At 40.4% G+C, this 21,836-nt stretch overlaps 1 protein-coding gene and 1 long non-coding RNA gene across 3 annotated transcripts in view; one reads left to right on the top strand and one right to left on the bottom strand.

Moving 5' to 3' along the window:
• The window catches only part of phip (PHIP subunit of CUL4-Ring ligase complex), a 31,859-nt gene extending 10,604 nt beyond the window's left edge, over positions 1 to 21,255 (top strand). Inside the window, exons 14-40 of one of the 2 annotated variants that reach the window (XM_088325563.1) lie at positions 1,092 to 1,248; positions 1,331 to 1,465; positions 2,589 to 2,717; positions 2,787 to 3,012; positions 3,632 to 3,802; positions 5,529 to 5,712; positions 5,781 to 5,883; positions 6,904 to 7,035; positions 8,267 to 8,364; positions 8,442 to 8,649; positions 8,710 to 8,820; positions 8,889 to 8,996; positions 9,419 to 9,543; positions 9,616 to 9,698; positions 10,359 to 10,470; positions 10,587 to 10,648; positions 10,713 to 10,868; positions 12,053 to 12,173; positions 12,232 to 12,357; positions 12,431 to 12,506; positions 13,170 to 13,229; positions 13,300 to 13,446; positions 14,152 to 14,304; positions 15,660 to 15,844; positions 15,905 to 16,125; positions 17,048 to 17,191; positions 17,722 to 21,255. In XM_088325563.1, the coding sequence (XP_088181689.1) occupies positions 1,092 to 1,248; positions 1,331 to 1,465; positions 2,589 to 2,717; positions 2,787 to 3,012; positions 3,632 to 3,802; positions 5,529 to 5,712; positions 5,781 to 5,883; positions 6,904 to 7,035; positions 8,267 to 8,364; positions 8,442 to 8,649; positions 8,710 to 8,820; positions 8,889 to 8,996; positions 9,419 to 9,543; positions 9,616 to 9,698; positions 10,359 to 10,470; positions 10,587 to 10,648; positions 10,713 to 10,868; positions 12,053 to 12,173; positions 12,232 to 12,357; positions 12,431 to 12,506; positions 13,170 to 13,229; positions 13,300 to 13,446; positions 14,152 to 14,304; positions 15,660 to 15,844; positions 15,905 to 16,125; positions 17,048 to 17,191; positions 17,722 to 18,386 (4,198 nt within the window). In that variant the 3' untranslated portion in view covers positions 18,387 to 21,255. Of the gene's footprint in view, positions 1 to 1,091; positions 1,249 to 1,330; positions 1,466 to 2,588; positions 2,718 to 2,786; positions 3,013 to 3,631; positions 3,803 to 5,528; positions 5,713 to 5,780; positions 5,884 to 6,903; positions 7,036 to 8,266; positions 8,365 to 8,441; positions 8,650 to 8,709; positions 8,821 to 8,888; positions 8,997 to 9,418; positions 9,544 to 9,615; positions 9,699 to 10,358; positions 10,471 to 10,586; positions 10,649 to 10,700; positions 10,869 to 12,052; positions 12,174 to 12,231; positions 12,358 to 12,430; positions 12,507 to 13,169; positions 13,230 to 13,299; positions 13,447 to 14,151; positions 14,305 to 15,659; positions 15,845 to 15,904; positions 16,126 to 17,047; positions 17,192 to 17,721 lie in introns of both variants that reach the window. The other variant, XM_088325562.1, reaches the window with a different exon arrangement.
• LOC148346069 (uncharacterized) lies at positions 5,225 to 7,544 on the bottom strand. The gene is made up of 3 exons (XR_015848332.1): positions 6,815 to 7,544; positions 5,833 to 5,869; positions 5,225 to 5,705 (listed from the first exon to the last, which is right to left on the bottom strand). It is a non-coding gene; the product is annotated as an uncharacterized LOC148346069 (long non-coding RNA).
• Positions 21,256 to 21,836: the final 581 nt, after the last annotated feature.

Here is a 21,836-nt window from a genome sequence, read left to right as displayed (position 1 = left end):
TTTACAGTAATTTGTGACTCGGCCTATCTTTTTAGCAGACCAGGTATAGCCAGTGTGGCTTATCATTTACATATGTAAATACGTCAGTGCCATTATACAAGGCAGACGTATTGGTGGTTGACTGAGCCTATTTTAACCCTACTTATGATAAACTTGTCATAATATAATAATAAAAATATATTTAAAACATAATTATAACAGAAATACATATACAATTGGTAGCCCTTTTCCCTAACCAGTAACTAATAAATAGTTCTGGGCTTCAAAAACGTTGGTGACCCCTGGAGAGTGCATGGGTGCTTCAACATTGTAATCTTGGTCTTGTTTGAGTACAATATTTATTAATTTATAACACTTTTTATTTTTTAATCAATAAAAATAACTCAAAGTTTGAGTGCGCCTTATACATGAGGTTTTATGGTATTATATTACTTTATCTGTGCAATGATTGATGAGTCAAAAAATATTGCTGACCACAATCACAAATCATTGGATGCAACGGGAATCAAAGCCAGGCAGCGGTAGTGAGAGCGCTGAATCCTAACGTCTAGCCCGCCAGTGATATAGATAGATAGATAGATAGATTCACATTTCTAGCAGTATCCTTGAGTTAAAAAATAAATGATGGATAAAATAGATGACATATGAAAAACACTTTTGATTTTATCTCATGATCACACTATTTTTTATTCACGGTACCAGAGGCAAAAGTAAGAAAATAGAGAATACAGAGTTGTCATGAAGATTTAAATAAAGGCAAAAAAAGCACAATGAGCGAAACCACTCCGGTTTATCTGCTGATGAATCTGAAATTAAATAAATATTAATTAAATGTTCATAGTTTACCTTGTCAATGAAGTATTTTAATAATGGTCGTACTTATAAAACATTTTGCACGAGTGTGCGTTATACACGTATAAATACGGTACATAAAACCTTAAAAATTCTGAGTTTTAGTTGGAGTTGCAAACTATTGACTGAAATGACCACTTAATAAAGTATATATGTACAGTATGTACTACATCAATAGTTGTACATATTCAAGGCAAATTTTCACTGAGGTGGCCTTTAAAACGGAACCATTCCTGTAGGAAATACAACCCACCACCGCTAGAAGACAAAGTGACCAAGCTGAAGGTTACCATGGTGGCGTGGGACCGCCAGGATGGCACAGTGATAACGGCGGCCAACAACCTGACACTGAAAGTCTGGAATTCCATTAGCGGGAACCTGGTTCATGTCCTCATGGTATGAATGGCTCTATTTAACACGTTTAGAACGCTGCGACTTTGTCATGATTCCCCTCAATCCTGGCATTTCATCCGAACAGGGTCACGAGGATGAAGTTTTTGTCCTGGAACCACACCCCTTCGATCCCCGCATTTTGTTCTCGGCCGGGCACGACGGAAATTGCATCGTGTGGGACCTGGCCAGAGGCACCAAAATCCGCTCTTATTTTAACATGGTAAGTCTGTGGTGGGAAAATTGAGATCTAAGATTCTCACATGGGACACAGATAATTTATTTTTTCTCTAGTTTATTGGTATGTAAAGTAGTGCCCAACAAAGCTTCAATCCATCAACTACTGACAACTCTACATGTTTTGGGTAGAAAAAGAAGCTGTGATTAGTAAAAAAAAAAATTCAAAGGTCCGAAGTTTAAAGCACAAGTTGTATTATAGAGCAACCCTTAGTGGTGTAAATAAACTTAATTTATTAAAAAAATATACATTATTTACTCAAATGATGGGCAAAAACGCAGGTACCATCTCATAAAGATTATTTTTTAAAGAATTGTAGCTTTTGAATTGTATTTTACACAATTTGAGAAACCCTTAAAGAAATTACGTCATGCTGCCATTTTACTACTTTGTAAGCTCGAATGACCATATTGCAAGGTAGCTTTTTTCTGTGGTGCTTTTAGACCTTAACAGCCACTTAACTTCCTCGGCTGAACCCTGCATGTTATAGTTGCAGTGTCTCGTGATTCAAGCGTCAACTTTTTTCCCCACCCTTTCCTTCTCTAGCCACTCATGTTAGACACTTTGCTGCAGGCAATGACTAGCCGCTATGGTTAGCTGCTCTTGTTTCGTCTTCCAGTGCCACTTGCCTTTTACAGGGGTTGTTGCAAGTGAGCGTCACTGAGTGCCGTAATTCAGACATTTCTTTCCACCACTTCCTTTTCTTGCCACTCATATTAGCCAATTGAAACGAAGGTTTTGTGATTCTGGGTCCTGACCTTTGTTGTTACAATCTATTACTGGCTTTTTAGAAGCTTATTCCCCTAAGCAATGAAGTTAGCCAGTTAGACCTGCTCTGACCAAATACAGCTGCTTGCTCTTTCAGCTGCTTTGGGTGTATCCAGTTTGCTCATTCCTTTGTTGTCCCTTGCAGGGATTTACACCAGCTTTCATGTCATGTTGGCTGAAATGTGTCCTTTACTCAAGCAAGAAAATAGGAACTTTGGCTTTAAGATATTTCAAAGTGGTATCCTTCGGGCTTCCGCAGTTGGTCTTCTTCTGCACACACTTAAGCTCCATTGAATGTGACAGCCACCTCTAGTGATCAATCATTACACACTTTTAACAGATTGAAGGTCAGGGGCATGGAGCATTATTCGACTGCAAGTGTAGTCCAGACGGTCAACATTTCGCCGCCACTGACTCCCACGGTCACCTGCTCATTTTTGGCTTCGGCTCCAGCGGCAAGTACGACAAAGTAAGTTCGAGCACCAGCAAACTCACTAACAACAATGCCGCCCGACTTCATTGAGCTGCTTTATTCTAGATAGCCGACCAGATGTTCTTTCACACTGACTACCGGCCTTTGATCCGCGACGCCAACAATTATGTGCTGGACGAGCAGACCCAGCAGGCACCTCACCTAATGCCTCCCCCCTTTTTGGTGGATGTTGATGGCAACCCCCACCCTCCTCGATATCAGCGGCTGGTGCCCGGACGTGAGGGATGCCGGGACGAGCAGCTCATCCCGCAGATGGGCATCACCTCATCGGGTAAGTGTACTGGAATAACCCCGGTACTTGGAGGTTTTTGTGTATCGCTGGATGAAAAGTATTCCACGATCCATAATCTCTGACTGCATATTACTGTGTGAGGGGTACTTTGGACTTTCATTACAAAGAAATGAAATAAGAAATAAACAGAATATTCTGGGCTTGTGAACTGGATAAAGTCCTCTGTAAACAAGTATTATCAAAATGGCTACTTCACAGATTTTCGCATATTGCGGGGGTTCTGGTACCCATATAATATATATATATATGATATAAAAGATGAGTTTAGTTAGTCACAACGAATTATTACAACAGGCTGGGACGTATGACCCCCTTTTTCTTTATAGTCCTGTATGTTTCTTAAATTAGTCATAACATTAAAATCTTCCCTTTGTAGTTAAAGTTTGAACTCCAAATAACATCTGCCTAGACATGCTCTTTGATGTGTTTAACTGTATTGTAATAAAGGAACAATTACACACCCCATTTCAATTAACAAGCCACTTGACGCTACTTACTAACTGCACATAATTAAGAGATAATTAAAAGCCAGTGTAACAAATTTCTCAGTAGAGTATCTATTCATTCTGACTTTTTCTTATCCCTTTTTGTTTCCCAGGCTTAAACCAAGTGGTCAGCGAGCAGGCGGTGGACGGCCCCAGTCCTCTGGATACTATGATTCAGAGACTACAGCAGGAGCAAGACCAGCGGAGGGGCTCCAATGAGACTCCTGCTGCCTCAGTGCCCATATCCGCTGCTGCTGTTACCGGGGCCTCCCGAGTGAGCAGAGGTATTTGCTGTTTTATGATGTTGTTCATTTTATTAAAAGCATCCATTCACTCAGGATTTAAGGAGCATGGGAAAACATAACTATTACGGTAGTCCCTCGGGATAAGTCGTTAATCTGTTCTGAGGTTGGGATAGCAAAGTGAAATTACCATATAGCTGGGGATAGAAATCTATACTCAGGGATCAGAATTTTCCGCGGATCCGCGGATTTCCGCTGTTTTTGAACCCCAAAGGCATTCCGACTTTTTCACTTTTTCTCTTGCGTAGCAAACAAATTCAAAATCCGACTGTCTCACTCTTTCATTTATTGCTCTGGCGCACCCTGGCGGCCGTTAGAAAAATTGGCCGCATCGTCGCACAAGCTGCAGGGACTGAACTGCATTTGAACTTGTCTTGCAGTATTTACAAAAAAATCCGTTATGTGGGCAAATTATTTTAATCTTCTAAAAATGTTACTTAAATGATAAATATAAGCATGGTTTTGGACAAGTAAATTGCCTAAAACCCAGGTTTTTTTGGGGGGGGGGGGGGGGGGGGGCGTTGGGGGGGGCTCCGCCCTGGTTTATTCCTGGACGCTGGCTATTTCAGCTGAAAATGAAAATCTCCATTCTGATCCCTGTATACTAATACCCCAGACAAAAACATTAGTAATAGTACAGAGTAACTACTACTTATGTGTTATGTACTTGTATATGATCAAATATATTTTTATACATTTAAAGGGAAAATAAGACATTTTGTCTACCTTTTGTGTGACTCGAGCTGGTACAGTAGAGTAAGTGGGTGAATGCAGAAGAGGGAAGGCGACAGCGAATTGGATTCAAAATGATTTCAAAACATCCACTTGTGAGGATTGTCAGGTCCTTAGATTTTATTGCATTAATCACCTCGTTTTTAATAAAAATCATTTTATTTGATTAATAATGCATTACAACTTAACGAGGGTAGCTATTCATGTGCCTTCTTTGGATTTTTTGACAATCGCAAGCTTAGTTTCCGTTATCATGATTTTACTTCTCCGTTTAGCATCACTGCAACCAAAATGGCCTTAATCATGTTATGAGACAGCATGAGGACCATTAGACCATATGATGTTGACAAATAGCAGAAAGGCATCTTAAAGAAATCTCTTTACACGCACGAACAATTTAATGTTTGAATTTTTCAAATTCATCTCATCTCCTCATCAGCTGCACCGCTTATCCTCAGTAGGGTCGCAGGGGGGCTGGAGGCCATCCCAGCAATCATCGGGCAGTGGGCAGGGGACACCCTGAACTGGTTGCCAGCCAATCGCAGGGCACACGGGGACAGACAACTCACTCGCTCATTCACACCTAGGGACAATTTGGACCGGCCAATTCACCTGAAATGCGGGAGGAAACCGGAGTGCCCGGAGGAAACTCACGCAAGCACGGGGAGAACATAGAAACTCCGCACAGGAAGTCTGGAGCTGGATTTGAACCCACGCAGGAGGTTCCCATGACATGAACTGTGCCGCACATGCGCTAACCACTGCGCCGCCGTGCTGCCCTCAATTTTGAAATAATTAATAGTCGTTCAGTGGGGAAAAAGCCTTAACGCGAGGCCACTGTATCCTGGGGGGTGTAGTTTATTAACACGTATACGTGTGAAAAAAAGAATAAAAATAATAAGTGGCCACTATGGGTCTTTGTAAAACATTCCGCCCACGTTAAACCAGTACTCGCAGTATATTTTTTATCCTTTAGGTTCAGTGAGTTCCCCAACAGAGGTCCACTCCCCGCCCAACGTGGGTCTCCGTCGCAGTGGGCAGATCGAAGGCGTGCGGCAGATGCACAGCAACGCCCCTCGCAGTCAGATGGCCACTGAGGGCGACTTGGTGGCTTGGAGTCGCCGTGTGCTGGTGCCTGAACTGGAGGACGCTTCTGTCAGGTAACAAACAACAGATATGGGGCGCGCGGCATTGGTTTTAGCTGTGAATTCTTAATTTGCCCGTGCAGGGAACAGGTGAACTGGCGAGAGGCCAAAGGGGAGGAGGAGATCAATATTTACCAGTCAGAACGCCGAAGACGCACCATCCACTCCCTGCCTAAGGAGGGCAGAGTAAGTCATTTAGAGACCTTGTTTTTTAGCAGTATGCTGTAGGGCAGGGATCGGGGACTATTTTGATCCAAAGAATCAGATTTTTTTTTTTTTATGGGGAGCCATACAAGATATAATTTCAGGAAAACCACCAAACCCATTTTCCAGACAAAATTGAGTTTTATTGCCAGCACATTTTACTTCACTGTGTGGCGTTAGAGGAATTGATACCATTTATGAAATCAGAATAATGCCAGAGCCTGTGTCAAAAAATGACTTAAGATCATTGAGGCTCATTTAGAGATTTTGTTGTGGTAATAAATAATGGTTTCAAAACAAAGTGAAATTTTTAAACATGTCACAAAATATTGCAAACAGGGACGCTAACGTATTTACTTTTGTTGAAAACAGAAATGTTTGCATAGCTCTGCCCACCCCTACCACTAACCCAATCAAATTGCTGTGTACCTGGCTGGCGTTTCTGTCAGTTAACTGTTTTTCTGTGGGGTTTTATCATTGTGCCTACACAGTGAACCTAAATTGTTTAATAGGCTTCCATATAAAAGACGATTTAGCAATTTACAGCCAAAACAGGATCTGTTAGTTTGACACCTTGACTGTAAATTGTCGTGGGGAGTATGCTCTTTATATAGTGGACTGAACAAATCAATTTATTACTGCTACGTTATCTATGTAGGCCCTGCAAACCAATAGTCTGCTCACCCTTCATTTAGAAAATGTTTAAATAAGTCAATATAATATATATTACAATACAACTTGTTAACTAAAATTCACCAAGCAAGCTGTTTGTGTTTCCCGTATCGGATGAAAATATCTTCCTTCCAGCAGTTTTAATCCATTCTTTTTTTGATTAAGTGGCCAAAATGGCTTCCCATAAATACAAAAAAAACAAAATCTTCTTAATGAATTGAATCAGGAGCGATACACTCACCTTTACCATGCGTCATTGGTCCTGACCTGACTAATCTCCTAATGCTATTTTAATGGAACGTGACACGTTTGCTTATTACCGTCTCGCAGATTCATCCGACTGCCGACAGCTTGGCCGAGGAGGGAAGGAGGAGTCAAGGTAACCACGGTTACCAAACCAGAGCCGCCGCCGAGGAGACGAGCAGGCAGAGTGCCGAGGCAGACGATGACAGCGTCTCTGAGGTAAAACCTTTCCTGCGGATCTCGGTGATTCATCCGGTGATTCGTTCGTAAATATATTCCTCTCAAATAATTGCCCCAAATTATTCGACTATTGTTGTTTACATATAAAGATTCAGGAGTCGAAATGTGTGAGAAGCTAAATAATCTTCATAGGTTAAAGAAAACTAGGGGTGGGATGATATGCTTAGGTCACAATTGGATTGTATCACAAATAAAGTTCAGATATGATTTATATCGCGATTCCACAAGCATTGCGTTTCAATAATTTATGATTGTTATGTAATTTTCTTTCCTAAAATACAGGTAACAATAATATACTTCTGGGACAAAAAAACATGAATGATTGTCAAACAATTGGCATCATGTGATTTGTTTATGTCAGAGGTGGGCAAACTACGGCCCATGGACCACATGTGGTTCGTCAGGCTTTTTCATTCGGCATGTGACAATTTTTTGGTTATGTCCGGCTCAGTCTTCCTGGGAACTATATAATTCAAAATGTGTCCATATTTCGGATTTAAAATTCATTAGCGTCGGGCTTTCGTTGCCGTTGCTTGTTTTTACCGCCATTTTACACACCAAATATGACGTCACTAAAACGATTCGGGGAAGAAACATTGATTTTAAAAGTCTCCCAAAAAAAAAAAAAACACGATATATACAGGAATTGATTATTTTTCCAAAATTATGCATAACATTACGTACTCGTGATATTTCAACTCATGCACCCACAAATCAAGTCCTCAATGTATACATCTAAAATGAAAAGCAGTGGAAGTTATCAAACATGCTGCACCTCTCTCTCTGGAAACTTTATCGGCGTCAATGTCAGGTTGCTGAAAATTCCTTTAATCCTCGAGGAACGATGACAAGCGTATGCAATGTGGTACATGACAGCAGCAACCACCAATGACAACACAAAAAGACATGTTATGTGTGGTCACTGGCACTATTCTTCGGATGTCGTTCTAGAATATAGTTGACGTGACGCAGCCCTCATTCACGTTTTCTTTTGTTGCAGAAGTAAATGTGCGCTGGGCTCTGTAATAGCCATCTTGAACGGTCGCACGTTTCGAAAACGTGACATAAACAACTCTGAATGACTACTTTTTGGTGGCTTAAAATCTGATGCGGGTCGTACAAAGACAAAATTGAGTTTTGTTCTTTAGTTTGAGTATGCAGCCTTTAATCAGGTGTGCTACGTTAGTCTGGAAATTTGTTTATTTTAAAGGGTGAGGTTGAGGTCAGACCAATCAATGGACATTCTTCTGAAGACGAAAAGGATGAGGAGCCAAAAGAGCCCTGGCCTGATGATCACAGCAGTTCCAGGTTATCTCCTCTCCTTATCACGGCGACTGTACATCTATAAAAAGTCTCACCCTGACTTCATTCTTTTGACCCTGCAGCGACTACTCCAGCGACTACTCTGACTGGACGGCGGACGCCGGCATCAACTTGGAGCCGCCCAAAAAAAGCGTTAAAGTGAAGAAGAAGAGCGGTGGCTCGGAAGAGGACGCGGACAAGAAGCGTGACCCGAAAAAAGAACGCAAGAAGGACAAAGCTGACAAAGATGGCGCGTTACCAAAGAAGAAGAATCCAAAGGAGAAGAGGAAGGTCAGTCCATTTAAAAATCAAAAAAACATTTGTCATTAAATGATGCATGTCTTTGGGTAGAGGGCAGAATTTCAGGAGCAAGGGCTGACTTTGGAAGAGTGGCTTCCTTCTTCCTGGATTACAGACCTGATTCCAAGGAGATGTCCTTATATTCCACAGATGGGAGATGAGGTACATTTAGGTTTTTTTCCAATTTAGTGTTTAGCTCCGTGCTAAATCGTATGTCTTTTTGTTTGCAGTTGTACTACTTTCGTCAAGGCCATGAGGCGTACGTGGAGATGGCCAAACAAAAGAAAATATACAGCATAAACCCTAAGAAGCAACCCTGGCATAAGATGGAGCTGCGGGTAAGGTTGGATATTAAGTCCCCAAGACACACCCACAAAAACAAAAATCGATTTTCAACTGGAATGGTTTTTAAGTGGTTGGCTGGCTGAGCCTTGTTTAACCTTACTGATAGTAACACAACCTGGCAATAAGTCGTTATATTATAGAAATGCATGTCAAAGTGGTAGCCCTTTGCGCTAATAACAAAAAAAGGGATAAATAACGATTTTTTTTGTGCATATGTCGACGGCAAAAAGTTCTTTTTCACTCATTAACTATAATGAATCAAAAATGCTATCTCTTTCATTATTGACATATTCACAGAATCTTTTCAACTATTCACATGGGCAAAGAACATTTATTAGAAACATCTTGTTTTTTCCAAGAAAATCAATTTCCCGGGAATTGTTTGTTTCCTCACCTGCCAATTTGTGTATTTCAGGAACAGGAACTGATGAAGATCGTGGGGATTAAGTATGAAGTGGGTTTGCCCACGTTGTGTTGTCTTAAGTTGGCCTTTTTGGATCCGGACACAGGAAAACTGACTGGAGGATCCTTTTCCATGAAGTAAAAATATATGAACTTCCAGTTTATCGTATTCAGGGAATTCTTTTCTGACTTGGTACTTTATTCTCACAGGTACCACGACATGCCGGATGTCATCGACTTTCTGGTGCTGCGACAACAGTTTGATAACGCCAGGAAGCGGCAGTGGACTATTGGTAAGGAATACCCACCTTATGACTTTTCACTTTAAAGTGGAATGGGATGTTTTTGGCCCCTTTTTACGGCACATTCGCTACGATCTGACATCAGCAACGAAAACTATCCAAATGTGAAGGCCTTAATGCCTATACGGTCTCTAAGATACTTGTCTGCTATTGGTTTGCATAACTGTAAATACTGATACTATTGGCTGAACTACCTCCAATGATGCCTTTCTGTCTCTTCATTCAATTCAGCTTTTGCAACTTAGTGCAATACAATACTGTATTTATTCATGCTGGCTCCCAAGGCTTGCAGTGATACTAAAGGGAGAAGCAAAAACAGGATAACCATGGAAACAAAGCTTGTGATATTGATAAATATAAAAGACAGACAAATTATCACAGTTACTAAATAGCATGGCTGTAACAATCAAGGATTTTGACTGTTATTAAAATGAAGTGATTAAAGCCAAGTAGGTATTTAGAATGAAATTATCTTTTCTTCAACCATGTATATTTAATAATAATAGTATGCACATATAAGTATGTTGTCATTTTAATGCCTTATCAGGGGTTTTTATCCCCTGCAACCTGGAAATTGCACTTTGCAATCCCCACCTGAAAACAGGTGAATGCCGTCTACTGTATTTGTAATCGAATTTCTCCCCTATACAGGTGACCGATTTCGCTCCGTGATCGACGACGCCTGGTGGTTCGGCACCATTGAGAGTCACGAGCCGTATCATTTGCAGTATCCCGACAGTCTATTTCTCTGCTACAACGTCTGGTATATATCAAACATTTTCTAACAAATGAATATCAGCCCCGAAAACCCCATATCGGTCGATCGTTATTGCGAATAAAGCGTATTATTCTATTCAAAAACATCTTGTGTGCTTTCAGCTGGGATAACGGCGACACGGAGAAGATGAGCCCCTGGGATATGGAGCTTATTCCTGATGAAGGTGAGTCCACGTGACATTGAACAAGTTGATTGTAAGTCTGACTTTTTCAAAGTCTTCCCATCAGCGTCCTTCCCTGACGAGTTGGGGACCAGTGTCCCGCTAACTGAGGAGGAGCATCGCCAACTTCTTTACGTCCCACTGGAAGGAGAATGGGGATGCCGCTCCCGCGCGGACGAGTGCGAGCGGATCATTAAAGGCATCGACCAGCTCTGCACCCTGGGTAGGATGACTACACTTTTGGGAATTGGCTTCTGTCTAGTCGTCTAGATTTGATTGTATTTTGCTAAAAAAAAATTCCGATGGCTCCCTCCAGTGACGCCTTGATGTAACTGCTGGCCGTTTCTTACTAACTGGGGTCACCAACCTTATTAAAGGGACAGTCTGTATTATTAATCACCCCCTAGAGGAAAAATACACAAGTTTGTATTTCACATAACATGAGATTCTCCCATAGGGAGCTGACATATTGCCCACCATCTTGCTGCTATGGGTACCTAAAAAACCCTGCAAAAGGTTAGGTAAAAAGAAATGAGAAAAACGGTGCACTTAGGGCTGTCCTGAATATATTTCTCCCCAAATGAATAGACGCAATCGCGACAGCAGACAATACCAGCACTCTGTGGACAATTTCATGTTTTAAAACTTGTTGCAGTAACTTTAAATGTTAAGCGAAGCAAAGAGAAATTTGTTTGTGTTGAAATGAGAGTATTTTGTACTCATCTGTGCGGCCTATTTTTGCACTTGAAAGTCAAATCAAATCACATCAAAAGGTTTTAACCTAACAGTCACAATATTTCGTACTGTTACATTTATTTTAATTAAAAAAACAAAACGATAGTTAAGTTGATGATTTCGCAACCCATTACATTGCTCTTCTTCTTCTTAATAAGCTGGTATTAACATATCAGCATATTTTGCAAAGGACGAAAACAAATGACAATATATTTGCCAATAATGATTATCTGTGTAAGAATTGTCTCCAGAAATTCCTAATCCTGACAACCCTAAATGCACTTAAACTCTAATTTGTATTTTCTCTTGTGCTTTTTAGTTGCACTACACAATACAATGATGTTGAATGGTCAAATAAAACACCCTTTCTAAACTGAGAGCTACTGATTTGTGCGAAAGGGCTAATAGTAATGTTTTTACAGTCATATTACCAGGTTGTAATTATTAAAAGTAGGGTTAAAATATGCTCAGTCTACCACTAAAACATGCCAGTTTGAAATTAAATTGCAATGACCAGGACTGGTGAACCGTTTTCAGGCCCCATGTTATATTACATATATTCCCACAGGGTTGACTGAAAATATATCAATAGAATATTACAATGAAATCAAATCACGCATATTACATAGCAGCAAAGTCCTTGGTTAATTGGTCCTTTGATCCCGTTATCAGACGTCGCCGCACCCTTCGCATTCCCAGTGGACCTGGAAGCCTACCCGTCCTACTGCACGGTGGTGGCTTACGTGACTGATCTCAGCACGATTCGCCAAAGGCTGGTCAATCGCTTCTACAGGTAGGAAAGGGAGACGACTCTTCTGGAGCGCGGTAAATGATACCCAACGCCATTTTAGACGACTCTCGTCGCTGATGTGGGAAGTCCGTTACGTGGAGCACAACGCGCAAACGTTTAACGAACCGGGCTCCTTCATCGTCACCACCGCCAAGTTCGTTTCCGACCTCATGCTGCAGTTTATCAAGTGAGTAGGAAATGACCCGATACTCTTTTTGTGAATATGGAAATGATATCCTTCTATGATGAATTTTTTTAAGGGACCAAAGTGCCACAGATATAATGCCGCTCTACAAAATCCTAAAGAAGGCCACTTTCTCTGACTCTGAGGAGGAGGTACGTTCTTAAACCCCTAGATTGACTGTAAATTCTGTACCGACAATTCTAATGACTGCATTTACTGGGGTACAAATTGTACTGGCCATACATTGAACCTTAAAGAAGGAAAATGCAAAGTCTAGGGTTCTTACACCTTTTTCATGGCTACATTTAAGAAATCTATTGTAAATCATGTATATGCTCATTTTAATCTTGCGAGACCTATGGTTTTTGATCTCGAGTAAATAATATTTTTATATTCTGAAAAATACATAAATAATGTAAATATTGAGACATTTCTCCCCATATTGGTGCAAGAGAAAAATCATGTGTAATGGTCAAATTTCATCTCTAAGCCATACGTTCCTGACTCTTGCACTAAAGTCATATTTATGAGGGAAATTTCATTTAAATAAGGATCAATTTAAAATAAATATAGAATTAAATCATAAACGGTGTGCTTGGAATGTAAACAATAAGTATAGCATAGTAAGATGTTTACTAAATTATTCGTGTCACTCCTAGTACTGCTTATTTTACTGATTGTAGTTTGGTTTAAGTTACCGTCAATGTTGAGATTTTCATCAGGGGGACTAGAGCTTCCTTTACTGGATTAGTGTGAACAAAAAAATACTGCTTCTCACGAGTAATTCTGAAAATAGGTCAATGTTTTTCATGTAGGATGAGGAAGAAGATGAAGAAAACATGAGTACACCAGGAACCTCCACGCAAAATCACAAGGTCGAGTAGAACACCAAACGCATGAAAATGGAAATAATGGGAAAAAAACTCAACTATTTGCTCACTGCAGGAACGGCGTTCAAGTCGGAGACGTCCGCGCCAGTCTTCGTACGATCCTCAAGCGTGGCGAGGACGCTGCAAGGAGCTGCTGGACCTCATCTTCCAGTGTGAGGACTCTGAACCCTTCAGAGAACCTGTGGACTTGCAGGAGTACCCGGTAGGTGTGTCATATCTAGGGCCTCCAAGTGGTACAAATCCAAATTACATTAACAATCATATCAATGTTAATTATGATCAAACAAATCAGTTTCTTTAATATAGTAGAGTCATTGCCATGTTTGTCTGGCAACTTGCTGCTGTGCTCTGTGGCACCGGTTTTCGCCTGCATTAGACAATACAGTGCCATCCTGTGTTCAAATATTACACACTGGGGCTTTGAGGATACTTGGAAAACACAACCATCTAGATCAGGAGTGGGTATTATGGGGTAAAATGTGGCGACCTATTCAATGTTTTACTTTATGTATAAATAGACATGCAAACATCTTACTTATATTCAGAATCAAAGCAAAATAATATATAAGGTTTAAAATTTGAGACTTTTGCAGTATTGTTGTAGTTTTAAAAACATTAAGTTCCTATTATTATGCACTGTATTTTATATGGTTTTGTAGTATTTCTGTAGACACACAAAGGGCACTTAAAATTGTTTTTTTTTTGTTCGTAGTACTTTATTATATATATTTAGAACATTCTTTATTTGGTAGGTCAATAAAAAAACCTGCCCCCTCTAATTAATTAGACTAAAATCTCACATTAGATATTACACGTCCCCTTTTGGCTTAGACACCTTTTATTTTGCATAACCTGTTGTATAAATTCTATTGTGGTCTGGTGTTAAGTTCTTCTGCATCTATCCTAGGATTACCTCCAGATCGTAGACTCCCCGATGGACTTTGGCACTGTCCAGAAGACGCTGACCGCAGCCAAGTACCAGACCCCCTTTCAGCTCTCCAAGGACGTGCGCCTCATCTTCAGCAACTCCAAAGCGTACACGCCCAGTAAGAAGTCAAGGGTAAGAAAGGCAGTCGCGCATACGGTATATTTCAAGCTCCGTTTAAAGATAATTAGGTGTTATGGCTGGGTTGTGAGCAGCTTTTTAACCCCATCAAAAATATTTTCATCATGCCAGTGCTAAAGCACGGTTCTCACGGTTAAAGGCAGGCAATATTTTAGACCAAGTCAACAAAAAAACAACACATTGTGGCTGGAACACATAACCTGGCACAGCTTTGAGCCATGGCAGAAAATGTTCATTGTACAGCCATTTCTTGGGCATGGTCCAAAGTTTGAGTGCATTGTGGGTATAGTCAAGGTATGTGCAGATCCTTTAAAGGTCTAAGAAGGCCTTAATTAACACTAAAATGTTTTAAATCCAATTTTTGAAATATGTGTACTAAAGATTTAGTAACATTTATCAATTCTTTTTAAATAACTTACCAATTAATTTTAGTGGCAACATGGCAGTACTACTATAATGACAGAACTCACCCAACCATAAGTCTACCACAGTATACATTTTATATATGTATATGTAATGCCTTGAGACAGACACCATTACTTGAGGACCATGGGAAAGTCCATTTTTCGCCATGGCTTAAAGCTGTGCCATGTATTGTCTACAATAAATATTCGTTTTGTTTCCGTTCTGTCCTCAATTTTATTTCAAAGGTCTTGAATTTGACTTGGCTTAAGCTTTAGGAGCCCTGATAGACCTGTTATGTTAATCAAGCCATGTGACCACCAGAGTAAATCAGTGAATTATTAAAAATGTTACAAAATCATTTTAGTTCAAACAAATATAAAACTAAGTGATATAATTACATCTTAATACCAATTAAGGCCTTATTTCTAGAATAATGAATCCAATCCCTTTTAAGACTTTTCAAGGATCAGTGGCAACTTTGTCAACAGAAAGCAAAAATCTATTATTTTGAAAGTATTATTATTGATTTAACCTGACCTTATCCAATATCAAAATTTTATAATTTATAGGCGTGTTTATTGCATGGGTTGATAACTTATTTTTGTGATATTTACTGTTATACATTTGTACAATACAATGAATGATTTGTTGGTTCAGCCATTGATTAATTAACCATTAAAGGGATAAAAAACAAGTTTTACTCCACATCCTAAGACATGAACATAAATGGACAAGAAGCTCGGGACTTAGATGAATGCAGGATTCACCAACCTGTTTGAAGCTTTTTTGTTTCTAGATAAAACAACTTGTTGCGACTAGAGTCAAAATAAGCTTAGTCAACCTCTAAATGATCTGCCTATTTCTATATGTGATAGAAATCCAATTTCCTAGCAAGTTCCATCCATGAGCTACTCTGGTATCGTAACACCTACGTACCTGTTCAGATCTACAGCATGAGCCTGAGGTTGTCGGCACTCTTCGAAGAGCACATGAGCTCCATCCTGGCAGACTACCAGGCCGTCCACGCCCCGAGGGACCAGATAACCCGCGGGACTGCCGACCAGCGTCCCGCGCGACAGGTCAAGAGGCGGCGGCGCAGCGAGTCACCCGCAAGCAGCGCGGCATCCAGGTAAGGCTTCCGATGTCGCCCGCTTCAAGAAGAAGACCATCACCTGTTGTCGGTTCGCAGCCCAGAGAGGAAGAGGCGCGTCTCGTCACGCGTGACCGGTCGGCGGGAGCTTTCGCCGCCATCTTCTCGACCTCCTTCCTTGAGGCAGAACCTCCCCTCGAAGTACGCGCCACCGTTAATCAACGGGAAGACCGAGACGCCGACGGCTGGGCGCACGCGGAGCGCTGCGAGGCACTCTGCGTACGCCTCTCCGCCATCCGCACACAAGGCCGGCACTACAGGTTAGATTATTGCAGGGCAGATTTTAAAACGGCCTAGTTGTAGTAACGGACTGTTTGCAGGTCAAAATTTCACAAGTCCAGTACCTTATCAGTGAAATTTTTGACACATAATGTTATTACCAGTATCTCATTTCCACACTACATCTATAGTGCAGAAGCAGGTACATAACGGCCTGGCAGGCTTTTTCATCTAGCCTGCCAAAGGACAATGGTCAAAATACAATTATGATGTATATATAATAGTAAATAAGGTACTAGTAATTGAAATTGTGTGACAGAATTACTGCAGAAATATGTTTAAAAAAACTACAGTACTAAATGTGAAATGGTGTGTATAAAACAAGAACCTAATATTTTCTTTGACTGCAACCAATTTGATGAAATAAATATAAACAAATGAGAGGTCTCCAAGATCAGCCTCTGGCTCAATTTGCCTGTGTTGTAGCGTACATCACTTGAACAAGTTGAAAATATTTACGGTGCTTTGGCGAATCAACACCAACTCTCCTTACAAATCAGCCGAGGTTTTGCTAAAGGACATATTTTCAACGTACTCAAAAGGGATTTTTAAAAATGCAAATACATTGTGTTTTAATCTTCTATTACATTCCCCAAAAACGTCATTTTACTAACATCTACACTTTTTACTGGAAAATACAGTAATATAAATATTTCTACCCTATCAAAATGTATGTACATTGAGATTAGCTATGGCACTCCAAATTAAATAGAAACTTTAAAGAATGCTCAGCTATTGTAATAAGACTTAAACATGCATTTAAAATTGAAATTGATTTTCCTAATTATTAGTATTGTGACATTTTTTAGATGGTAGTAAACCATTTTAGATTTGTATTGTTAAGGGTTCAAAATCAGAATACGATGGGAAGGGAGTTTGAATTGACTCCACTTTTTACCTTAGAGTCCGCTCGCTTGCCGAGAACCCCCAACTCCATCCCCGCCTCGACCACACCTGCTGAGAAGACCACGCCCTCCCCCATGGCAGAAGGGGGTCTGGTCGGGAGCATTCGGCGTAAACACAGGATGCCTGTCAGACGACGATCAGGTAAAACTAAGTAACTGGCGAGACCAAAAGCACATGTGTCAAAAATAGGGCTGATTCAACTCAAACCAATTAGGAGGGTGCAATTCCAAACAAAACAACCCCTGTTTTGGAGGGGTTAGATTTCCAAACAACAGGGGATGTTGGGTCAATTGAGCCAAGAATTGAGTCGGTTCCAAATCGGAATGTTTTCAGAGTTTGTTAATAAAGTTATTAATCCAGTTTTTTAAATTTTAAATAAATTCCCAAGCCATCAAATGAACATTAGTCATTTCATATTTGACTGAAGTTCAAGTATCTGCACTTATTTAAGCTAGGCAAACACTAGTGGAGCTCTAAATTAACTTACTGTTGATTACAAAAGGAACAACAGTAAGCCAGCTTCCACGTGAGTGTAGCAGTTAAAACCCTTTGCCTTTCCAGGTAGGCTACCAAACAGAAGACCTACAAATTAACATGCGCAACTTCACAGATAACACAAAAAGAACTCACTACAGTTTCTACACTCGTTATAAGCAACCTCTTTCTGTCAGATCCCTTTCCAGCATCTCCTGAAATCCCCGTCTCCAAGACGACACACCACCTAAACGGCCACAACAGTCACGTGACCCCCAGATCCTTAAGGAAGGGACGCAAACCTCGAGCAGATCCTCCCGCGAGCCCGACCCCGCCCAGCCCCTCCAGAGGACGAGGCCGCCCTCCGGGCAAGAAACAAGACAAGAAAAGCGACGAGGACCCCGGCGAGCTCATCCCGGAAGATGAGCCGGACCAATTGACCGGGGACGATGGCAGCGCTTTAACGCCTGCTGCTTCGGACTCGAGCGCACCCAGAAAGAGAGGCCGGCCTCTTAAGGCGGAGGCGACTCCGCCTCCCGTGGAGATCTCGGAACCTTCTTCACTAAGGAGGAGCGTCCGCCGAGCGCCAGAGGACGTCCAAAGGACGCCGAGGAGCGCTCGGAAGAACAAACCGGTGGATCACCGGGAAGAAGAAGGTGAGGAGGTGGGGGAGGATGAGGCAGCGGCCTCCATGCGTACCCGTAACCAAGGACGACGCTCAGCGTGGTATGTGGAGGAGGATTCAGAGGAGGATCAGAGGCAACTTCTCTTCGAGGATTCCTCCATCACCTTCGGGACCTCCTCCAAGGGACGTGTGCGAAAGCTTACCGAGAAGGCCAAAGCCAACCTCATTGGCTGGTAGCCCTTTTCACACTGCAAATAAAAGCCGGCTGTTTTTGATGAATCAGGCAAAATATGGAAAAGTATTTTCTTAATGTTTTGGGGTGAAGACAGAAGAACAACAATCATGGATTTCTAGAAGGGTCGCAGTGTGCAAGAGGCTGCAGCTAATCCTAGCTGCGCCCACCTTCTTAAGTATTGGTCCATGTTGGACCGCTCAGCCCTCTTGTCTTATTACTTGAAAGAGGAGCGCTTGCTTTATAGAATTGTGCCACCTCCAATGGACGAGGTCAAAGACAGATGCCCCCATCTCTTAATTTCATTTTTATATTGACACCCCCCCTTTTCCACCCAACATTACTGTCCAATGAAAAGCATGAAGCATTTTTATATTTGTGCACAGAAATTCAATATCAAATGTTTTCCCCCTTAGCCTTTCAATCCCATTTTTGATAAAACGTGTGCTTGAGTTATCTGATTCTATATATTGAAATTCCAATGGGTAATAAGCTGTCCAATATAAATTGGAACGATTATAAGTCAAATGATCTAGATATAAATTGCACTCAGTTAATTTTCACAATAAGAAAACAAGGAGATGATTTATAAAGTCACTTTGTTTCATCTCCAACGTATCAGTTTATCAACTTTGTATTTCAAAGTTAAACACTTTTATGTTGATCAAAAAAATATTTATGCTGTTTTTGGTGCATTCCCAAAATGTTTCACATTTTTTTTATATATTGTAGCAGATCTATGCCTTTCATTGGACAAAAACGTCACTATTATTTTCATCTAGAGATGTATAAACCATATTGAGAGTACAGTAGACCCCAGGATAAATTAACCAGTGGTGGGGATATAAAACCTATTGTAATTAACTTAAACCTTTTAAAATACTATTGATGTGTAATACACGATCAAATAATACAAACGCATATACATGTAAAGGGGAAAAAAAATTTTTTTTTTACCTTTGACGTGACAAGCTGGTGGAATGGAGTAGCAGGTGGATCCAGAGGGGGAGGGAAATTCCAACTGTAGATAAAAAATGAAACACATTTTGAAAATGATTGTCATGCCTTACTCAGCGATTCGTGTGTGGTCTTCATGTTTCTCAATAATCTTTATACATGGTTATCAATGGCTTCTCTCTTGAGCAACACAAAGCCTAAATACAGCCTTGTATCCCAATCGCGAGATTTTGAACGAAGAGAAAGGCATTGTAGGAGGTAGTTCAGCAAGTTACATATTGGCATCTTTCTGACACAAACCAATAGCAGACATGTATTTGAGATAGAACTCGTCAAATGCACCCACACTGCGTTGTTTAAACCTTTTTTGGGCATGCAAGATCATTTGTGGTCAATGTTGTATAGTGGGTAAAATGCTGTAAAGAGGGGTTACTGTATCCCGGGAGTCTACTGTAGATTGGTCACCATTTTCCTCCATAAGTAAATGTTTCATGCATTCTATTAATTAGACAAGGACGTTGACTATGTTTGTGCGCTGAAAAACCAAAAGGATGATTTTTGTTTAACTTGTGTCAGCAATGTGTCTTTTCTGTGTATTTATCTGAACATGTCACATGACCAATTCCATATCCAGTGATTTGTTATCACACATTTTACCCTCGTAATTCCTGCCGGGACCTTTAGGGTTGTTTTTTTTTAGCTTCCGTGACCGTTCAGTCAACTCAATGTTTTATTCCCTATTTCACTAGATTGTTAAATATTGTTGTCATGGATACAGTTGTTCAACGTTACATTTTGAAAAGTGGGTTTAAAATAATGATGGGAATTCATGTTCACATCTTAACGAGCAGTCTAGACAGGGTATGAGTTCTATTTCCTTTTTTGTTGGTGCAGGGAGAAATCAACAACATAATTGGTGAAAAGTTTAAAAATTTGGATTAGAATGAAATACCGTTAATAATTTAACTAGCTTTTTTTCAAGGAAGTCAGAGATAATAAAAAATCACCAAATCGTTAACTACATTTGTCATCTATCTCTATCAGGGGTCTCAAACTCACAACCCCCAACTTAATATGAAAGTTAAAGGGACAGTGTGTATTATTCGCTCACGAGATGTCGCCGTATTCTGTTGTGCCACCGAAAACGAGCGCTAAAAGCATAACAGAAGAAGACCTACTACGGAGACTCAAAGTGACCAGAATGCAACATATTGCTTTTGAAAAGATGAATAATTTGTCCTTTTTTATTGTATTCCCAATTTCCCTTTTTGCCTCTTTCTTATTTTTATATTCTTCTTCAAAAATCGTTCACCCTTTTTGCTCACTTTCAGTCTGTAATTTGTAGACTCTTCCATGGACTCTTTGTTGCATTACACATTACGGCGACACATACATTGTCCAAATCAATCACATTTACATACTTTTTAAACATTCGTATTCATTTATTTTGGCTAGGGGGCGCGATTGGACAATTTTTGTAGCGATTTAACACAGTGAAGTGTCATCATTGGAGGCGCCACATGATGTTAAACAAGGAAATCAGATTGCAGACATTACTAATCGATATTGTTCCGACTGGGTATGTACCAGTACCCCTCTTTTCTATTGTACCCCGTTTCCTGCCTAAATATATTTTCTACCGTCCCAACACATTTAAAATAATCTGCGAGGGGCCTTAAAGGGACGTGGCTGTTTTAAGTACGCATGCGCGTGGCCTGAAGGGAGAGACTTTTTGTTCCACGTGTCTTTGTTAGTTTGTATACTTTTTATATGTATATATAAATATATAAATCTATCAATAATATCAACATGTAAAGATCTAGAATGTACGTGCGTTTGTGTGTAGGCCAAGTACTACTGTCCTGTTAGGTGATCCACACAATATTTGATAGAAATAAAAACAATCGTGTTTCTGTATGCTTTGTGTGTTGTTTTGTATTAATCGACTGCTAGTATAGGTTATTAAGATCTATTTAAACGAATCGTGTCCTGGGTGACTTTTAGCCCAACACTCGATAGGCTAAAATATCTGTCAATCAAAAACTTTGCGTCACCCGGACACGGACTCAAATCTTGAATTTTGATTGGCTTAGGACTTGGTGGTCATTTATTTTAATGACCTTTAAATATTGTAACGAACGAGTAATTTAACATTTAAAACAAAAATACACGGTTTCTAGTGTATTTGATGTAGAAAATTGGAAGATAGAAAATTGAAAAAAAAAGAGCGCTAAAAAGAGAAAAGGGGAGAGAGCTAGCCAAAGAAATACAGCTCCAGTTATGAGAGTGGCCAAGCTTTGGCGACATCTAATGGACATTATCAAAACCGGCTTGTTTTTATCTCGCAGGGCGGTTCAATCCGTTGACGGGCCACATGTTTGACACCGCTGATGTAGCCATGAGTGAATGTGTTGACGTTCTCTAGCGTTAAATGACGTCGCACGAAAATGGATGTCAAGAGTCATCCCTTTTACCAGGTAACAACTCCATTCCATTTT

The sequence above is a fragment of the Urocampus carinirostris genome, chromosome 20 (assembly GCF_059441175.1).
Source record: "Urocampus carinirostris isolate Australia breed hairy pipefish chromosome 20, RoL_Ucar_1.0, whole genome shotgun sequence".
Taxonomy (NCBI): domain Eukaryota; kingdom Metazoa; phylum Chordata; class Actinopteri; order Syngnathiformes; family Syngnathidae; genus Urocampus; species Urocampus carinirostris.
The sequence above is the reverse complement of the archived record's forward strand: the minus strand, read 5'-3'. Positions and strand labels throughout refer to the sequence as shown.